The sequence below is a fragment of the Protobothrops mucrosquamatus genome, unplaced genomic scaffold, assembly GCF_001527695.2.
Source record: "Protobothrops mucrosquamatus isolate PMUCROS unplaced genomic scaffold, P.Mucros_1.0 scaffold1278, whole genome shotgun sequence".
NCBI lineage: Eukaryota > Metazoa > Chordata > Lepidosauria > Squamata > Viperidae > Protobothrops > Protobothrops mucrosquamatus.
The window spans coordinates 165,587-173,774 of NW_015387483.1; the positions used below are offsets into that span (position 1 = coordinate 165,587).

Here is an 8,188-nt window from a genome sequence, read left to right on the forward strand (position 1 = left end):
TTTTATCCCGCCCTTCTCCTTACGGACTCAGGGCGGCTGACAGCCTTGTAAAACAGATACAACAATAAAAATACCCAGTTTAAAACCTAATTAAAAAGAAATATTTACTGTGGCCTATGTCAATTAAAATTACTCTTAAAACCCCACTAAAAATTCCCCTAGGCCAATCCCGCTTGTTGGAAGAGCCATGTCTTAAGGGCGCGGCGGAAGGAGGGGAGATCCGGGATTGGAAGAATGTTATTGGAAGAATGTTCTGTGGATGGATCTAACCAAAATATAACTTTTTTGTTTCAATGAAACTGTTATGTTTGACAAAAAGCGAACACTGCATTCCGGTGTAAGAACCTTATCTCATCTGAGAAACATGGCAAAATAAATAGTCCTCAATCTATAACCGTAATGGACCCTGCAATTTCTCTTACGGATTTTTTTTCATAACAGCCCTGGTGGCACAGTGTTATAATGCAGTATTGCAGGCAAACTCTACCTATAACCTGGAGTTCGATCCTGATGGAGCTCAAGGTTGATTCAACTTTCCATCCTTCCGAGGTTGGTAAAATGAGGACCATGGAAATAATGCTATGACATTGTAAACTGCCCAGAGAATGCTATAAAAGCACTAAGGGGTGGGTTTATAAACCAAAATGCTATTGCTTTTCTGTTGTTAAGACTTGACAGTCATAAGTTGAGGTGCCCATGTGACCGACCTGATTTTACAACTTTTTTTGTGGCAGTCTTTAAGCAAATTAATTCATTCTTATGGGTGTCTTTTATCAGAAACCACAGTATGCTGCAACCAGCCATACTGATGAGCTGGTTGCCAAGTGTCCAAGATGCGCTCTTGTGGACTTGGGGAGAGATGCCATCATCAGAATTCTGGAATCAGACCATCTTTGGGGGAGGGGGTGTCTGTTGTAATTTCAACCAATTACTAAGCAGTTGCTAAGTGGCCAGTCATTAAGCAAGGACTACCTATAAATCATGGTTTGTGCCTCTTTGTTGCCTCTGAACAAGAACTGCTTGCCATATATTAATAACTAGTTGTACCCGGCCACGCGTTGCTGTGGCTCAGTCTGGTTAAATGGGAAAGAAATAAATGAGAAAGCGCACGTTTCTAATATGTTTAATTTCACAATGCTTGTAAAAGAAAAAAATAAACTATACTCACGAAATGAACGCTATGGTAAACGACACAGCTCAATTCCAATGCAATGTCACACGAAATAATTAAATCAAAATGAAAATAAATCAATCTATGAAAATTCAATGTAACAATGCAATCGGAAACATTGAAATGGAATCATAAAATTGGAAATTTGGAAATCGTAAATGGATCATAAATCGGAAACATTGAAATGGAATCGTAAAATCGTAGCGTGTGTTGCTTTTACGTCCAACAGATGGCAGTTTTTCAAAACATGTTTTTACCTGTCACAGGTGTGACATCTATATAATAGTAGGTATATAAAAACACGCGCGTATTCGAATGCAACGTTGTGTCAAAATTTCAAAGCAATCGGTAAAGAACTTTCGGAGATTTAAGATTTTGAACAAACGAACATTTACATTTTTATTTATATAGATAATAGTAGCAGCAGCAGCAATAATAATAATAATAATAATAATAATAATAATAAAGTTGGAAGGGACCTTGGAGGTCATCTAGCCCAACCCCCTGCTCAGGCAGGAAACCCTATATCATTTCGGACAAATGGCTGTCCATCATTAATGCAACTATGAATTCTGAATTGTACCAGTAAATATTATAGGAAAATGTCAGGGTATCTATCCATGAATTAAGCTCAAGACAAAGGGAATCAGGCAGCTAGACAATGACAAAAACACAAGTCGTATCGCTTAAAAGCAGAAGAAAGTTGATATTTTGGAATGGTCATATCAAAGTAATTGGCACACCAATAACTGAAAAGAAAGGTTCGTATATTTTGTCACATATACACATGTTATCTTTGGATCATTTGCTTCAGTAAAAATATGAACAAGAATAATATTTGTTTAATTGAATTATTTTAATTACGTTTTAGAACGTCTGTGGTCATTTATGTCATATTTATGCAAAAATATTGAAAAGGGCACACAAACTTTAGATACCACTGTATGTATGTCGACCATTACAGATTTTGGCCAGTCTAAATATCTACAAATGATCTGTATAAATGGTTGATCTACTGAATTTCTATTAATTCCTTAATCATTTCAGTGCAGCATGATATTTCATGCTCATATTCCAGCATTCCACGTTAGAATGTCCAACTAGATGTGTTTAAGGAAGCTCACAAAAGGTCTTTAAAAGGGGCCCATGATGAAGAAAAAGTTAGGAACCACTGCACTAGAAAGCTTCTTTCTACTTAAAGTATGTTTGGTAAATTTCTTATCTGTTTTGGATCAGGCTTTTTGGCAGAAACAAGACTAACCTATTTTAATTGGTTTACAAAATACCTGTAACCAGTGGTGGGATTCAGCCAGTTTACACCAGTTCGGGAGAACCGGTAGCTAAATTTACCTGAATTCGGAGAACCGGCTGGCTTCCAGTCATCCAGTCTAGGCCTGGAGGAGGCCTCCCAGGCCTAGAATAGTCCACTGGAAATGCATGGATACCACTTCCGGAAGTCCGTTCTAGGCCTCGGAGTCCTGGAGGAGGCATTGGAGTCCTGGAGGAGTCCTCCCAGGCCTAGAACAGCCCACCGGAAGTTTGTGGATGCCACTTCCGGAAATCCGTTCTAGGCATCGAAGGCCTGGAGGAGGTCTCCCAGGCCTAGAACAGTCCACCGGAAGTGCATGATGCCACTTCCAGAAGTCTGTTCCTAGGCTTCAGAAGCTCAGGCCTGCATCAAATATGGGAACCGGTTGTCCAGGTATTTGAATCCCGCCACTGCCTGTAACCCTTTTGATTAGTGTCTATAGAAGAGTTGTGCCAAACACATAAGTATTAATCTTAATAAATCTTGGTTTTACTTTTGTTCTGGAATATTTCTAATATAACTTTACTAAATAAATCTTTATCAACTAGAGATCCTAAATTATCACAATTTGATTGGAATTTATAGATTAGGTTGTCCAGGATTTACGATACCAGCATATCATCCAACACCTATTGAGACGGGAGCCTCAAAGTCTCTTTTCTTCCCAGATGAGGCTATAAACAATCATCCCAGGTTTAGGTAAGTATGCTTTGAATAGAAATACAGATATACTCTAAATGTAGATGATGTAATATATGCTAATTTATAATAATAATATTCCAAATTTAAATTTGGTGTGAGGTTCACCACTCATGTTGAATGTAGTTACTCTTTCTATAGATATTATTTTAGTTTTATCAATGCTTTTAGTAGCTGCCAAAAGTCCCATCCTTTATAACATTAATTCTGCAGGCAATGCTATTTTAGAAGAGATTCAGAGGTAGCTTGTCTTTGTGTCTGCACTTCTCCATAACCTTAGACATTGTATTTGAGATCGTTTAACATTTTGAATAAGGTTTTTAGTTTTAGTTTTATCTACTACTTGCTATATGTTTTATGTGTGATAGAGAAGGTTGTTCTTTCTGTGTGTCAACTTAAATGTGCATGAAGGCACACATAAAGGAATTGGCCATTAAGTTTCTGATTTGTGTATATTCTTGCATTATCTGCCTTCTGTGATTTTTTTTTGGGAGATCTAATTTTATATAGTTGTAGGTTGTCCATGAACTTCGTTGCGTATATTTTTGATCTGTGGAAACTATTTAGAGTTATAGGATTTTTGTGGCAGGTGAGAATTTATATGCTGTATATATTTATAATTTTTTTGAGAATTGAGGATTTCCATTTTGTAAGATGAGCACTTTATGTTTTATGTGCTCAAAACCTCAATAGGTAATCTTCAATTTACAACTGTTTATTTAGCAACCGTTCAAAATTATGATGATACTGAAGTAAGGGACTTAGAATCTCTATCCAAAGTTCCAACCATTGCAGCACTTCTACAGTCATGTGATCAAAATATGACCCTTACAATTGCAGTAACAATGCAGTTCCTTCCCCACCATGGGATAGAAGGCCTCAGACACCTTGGCCTCCTCTCTCCCCTCCACCCACCCATCCATGGGAGGCCTGCCCCACTGTATCTAGTCCAATTACCTTTCACTGCAGCTGTGACAGATGTGTCCAGCCAATGTAAGGCATATCTAGAAACCCAACAAAGGCCATTTTCCTTAAGTCTAGAGAGGCAGTTGCTTTATCAAGGCTGATCAAGAACTTCACTGGCTAAGGCAATCTTTCCCAAGGCTGACCAGGAACAGCTACGAAAAATGTCCAGTGTATTCCACAGTTTGTACCTGCTTACTCTCTTGTAATTCCTTTCTAATCTCTAGTCTGTGAGGTGGAGGGAGAGCAGATCAGGCACAGGACAAATTGCATACAGAAATTGCTTGTTTTTTAATCTTTTGTTCCCTCTAGCAGAGCAGAAAAATTGCTTAAACAAGAGCAAAAAAGAAAAAAAACACAAGCAATTTCTGAATATAAACACAAATATTAATTCTGTTAAAAGCCCAAGGTGTGAAACTGATTAGTCTTGACAGTTTTGAGTTGCCTTCCCAGCTCTGGGGTGAAGCATTCCAAAGGGCAGGGAAGTGAGGAAAGGAAAACCTGGTCAAGTCAGGTGATTTTTTCTCTTAACAGAGCTGTCGGTATCAATTGTGGTTACTTAAATGAGGACTACTTTTTTCCCCTTGTATTTATGGCCAGAACACAAAAGTTTTACAACAATAAACAAATATTCCAAGTTCAGACATAATGGAAGGCTCTAGATAAATTGTTCACGATGTATCAACCAGCAACAAAAACTGAATGCTTTCAAATTGGTTAATTGAGAATACGTTTGGTTATACATACAAGCCCCAGTTAGGAAATCCTGTTTTATTTGTGAAGAAACCTCTTTGGAACTATGATGTATAATAGGCTTCCTATTCTTTTTTTCCTCTTCTTGCTTTTCCTTGTCAACTATTATAGCAACTACTATAAATGTTACCTTGCTGTATAGATAAATAAGTAAGCTCTACTCTGACATTATTTCTCATTTCTCTGTATCATGATAGTGTTGATGCTTCAAATAATTCACTAGAATGCAAATATAGTAATTTTTAATCGGCATAGCAGGTTAGGAAAGTGTGTAGTAAGGGGTAATTGAGAAGGCAAAAAAACATTTCACCCCGTAAATCAAATATTAATCTAAAAACTTTTGAAACTATTGAAAAATGTTTCTGTTTTGAGACATCTCCGAATTTTTTTTTTAGTACTTTAACGAGAAATATTCGACATAGAAGAGGCGAAAAAGTAGTTATAAATGTACCAAGTAAGTGAAAAAAAAGCAATTAACTGTTAAAAAAAAATAAAATAAAAATGAGCAAGGAGCTTAAACCTCTTTTCAAATGTCTTATGCAGTATTTAAGGACAAGAATACTCCATCACCGTTTATAGAAACATTTCCTAGTGATGATGGTGAAGCAGCAAGAGCAGCTAAGCCCGATCATGTATATATGGATGCCATGGGATTTGGCATGGGCAATTGTTGCCTTCAGGTAAACTCAACTGAAATAAGTACACTGTTAAGGTTTTTTTTTAACTGCTCTCTTTTGGTTTTGTATTGTTTTCATAACAGTTACATATTCAGTAGCCAGATTTTATATATTACATGTATGTATTTTTCCCTGCTGCTCATTGCACAGTTATGCACTTTTTTTTCCTCCTTTCCAGAAATAATAACTTAATTCAAGCTTCATGGCAAGCTGTGGTAATTGTTAATGTTTTGTAAGCAAGTGATAAACCAGTAGTAGACAGCAAATAATACAAGATACAAGTTTATCATCTAATAGACACATAAGGAAGGAAAGTCAGAAATCACTAAAATTCAGTCATAGGAAAGGAGATGAAAAAAAAATAACACAGGAGAGGAGACTCGAAAAATTACATTGAACCAGTATGAGTGACTGAATTCTTAAATAACTGAAGGCAGTGAATTGCAAAATAAGGTTACCAACAAAGCAAATAGATAAAACAATTAAAGAATTAAATGTAAAGAGATGAAATGAAAGAAAAGGTCATGAGGAGCACAGGGATATTTAGAAGGAAGGACACATCAAAATAGCAAAATAAATGTTCAAGTGAAAGATTGATACAAAAATGACACATCCTGATATTTATGGTGAGGAAGAATAAGGTGCCTGCTGTGAAGAATGAATGAATGTATTCTTAGATGAGTTAAAGGAAAAAGGAATGACATATGTAAGACAGGTCTTGCACAATATAAGCGAAAATGTTCGATATATGGCTAAAAAAAGCAACATTTTGCTCTTTACATTTGAATACAAGTAATCCTCAACCTGCGAGCATTTGCTTAGTGACCATTCAAAATGATTACAGCACTGGAAAAAAGTGTCTTTGCTTAGAAATGGAAATTCTGGTCCCAGTTGTCATAAGCTGAGCACTACCTGTACTCAAAATATCATAAATCAACTTGTGATTGGGAACTGAATTCTTGAGTAAGTCTGTAGAAGTGATTTTTGTTTTGGGGGGGAGGAAGGAAAAGCAATGGTGGAATTTCTGTGTTTTATTTTTCTTTCCAAAGAGAAATATGGAAGAATGTTGAAAAGCAAAGAATGCATATGATAGTGTTTGTTCTGCCTAATGGCAACAAGATTCTCCAAGGAAGAAAAAGGGGACTTAATTCCCCACTATAGGTATGATCCCACGTCTATGGGAAAGAAACAATCTTGCAGCTCAAAATTCAGTGAACTCATTTTTTATCATTTCTGGAAAGTGCAATAACATTGACAATGCACTTTTATCATAAATCATGGGTAAATTTTTATTTATTTTGTAGGTAACATTCCAAGCCTGCAGCATTTTTGAAGCAAGATATCTTTATGATCAGCTAGCCACCATCTGCCCCATTGTGGTGAGTGAAATCATTTTATTGTTGTATATACATTTTTATTCAGAGACATACTTTATTATGGGAGGTACAAGCATAAAACAGTTTTTAAAAAGCTGTTGTAAAATCTGTTTCAAAAAAGATTAAAAGCTTGTTCAGCCCTCAAAACAATCAGCATAAGATTTGTAAATTAGTGGAGATAGTTTATGTTCAGTAAGTGAAGCTAAAATTTCCCATAATTGGTAATTATATGGAAGGGATAAAAGAGATCAGAAAAGTTTGCAAGTTGTTTCTTAGGGCTGGAGGAAAAAAATACAGCAGTATTTGTTGCAATATTTGTTGCCATGCCCATGTAGCACATTTTACCTTGACATAATATTTTATCCTCAAAGTACTGCCTGCATAAGAATACAGAATAACAGAGTTGGAAAGGACCTTGGAGGTCATCTAGTCCAACCTCCTGTTCAAACAGGAGAGTCTATACCATTCCAGACAAATGGCTGTCCAAACTCTTCTTTAAAACTTCCAGTGTTGGAGCACCCACAACTTCTGGAAGCAAACTATTTGTTGATTAAATGTTCTAACTGTGAAGAAATTCCTCCTTAGTTCTGGGTTGGATCTCTTCTTGATAAGTTTCCATCCAATGCCTCTTATCCTACCCTCAGGTGCTTTGGAGAATACGTTGTCCCCCTCCTCTCTGTGACAGCCCTGCAAATATTAGAAAACTGCTATTATGTCACCCCAGTTCTTCTCTTTTTTTTTTTTTAATAAAATTTTTATTATTTTCATCATAAAAAACATCACAAATATTCCACAATGCTATAATAGAAAAAACCCCATCCCCCTCCCACCCATCCCCCGGACTTCCCAAACCAGATCCCAAGATAATGTTCAAATATAAGTAAACAAATATTAATATCTCTAACTCCACAAGGTATATTAATTCTACATGAGTAGGTGAAATATATAACAAAAAAGAAAAACCAGTTTACTAAAAACCTAAGTTATATTCCACCACTCTGTGCTTCTTTTGAATATAAACAATCCATCTTCTCCATATTAATAAAAATTGTTCATTTGAGTAATTCTTCAAATAAGCTGAAATCTTTGCCATTTCAGCAAGGTACGAAACTTTCAATCTCCAATCTTCCATTGTAGGTAAAATTTTACTCTTCCAATTTTGAGCTATCAACAAACGGGCAGCAGTTAAACAATACAACATCAAATTTGTTTCTTTTACATCCAAATTTTGTGTGATACC

General features: G+C 36.1%; 1 protein-coding gene across 1 annotated transcript in view; it reads left to right on the top strand.

The window, feature by feature from the left end:
- Nucleotides 1–8,188, top strand: part of GCLC (glutamate-cysteine ligase catalytic subunit) — a 25,812-nt gene that overhangs the window by 2,237 nt on the left and 15,387 nt on the right. Inside the window, exons 3-6 of the mRNA XM_015821220.1 lie at nt 3,066–3,179; nt 5,291–5,349; nt 5,439–5,575; nt 6,877–6,951. Coding sequence (XP_015676706.1) covers nt 3,066–3,179; nt 5,291–5,349; nt 5,439–5,575; nt 6,877–6,951 — 385 coding nt within the window. The remainder of the gene's footprint in view (nt 1–3,065; nt 3,180–5,290; nt 5,350–5,438; nt 5,576–6,876; nt 6,952–8,188) is intronic.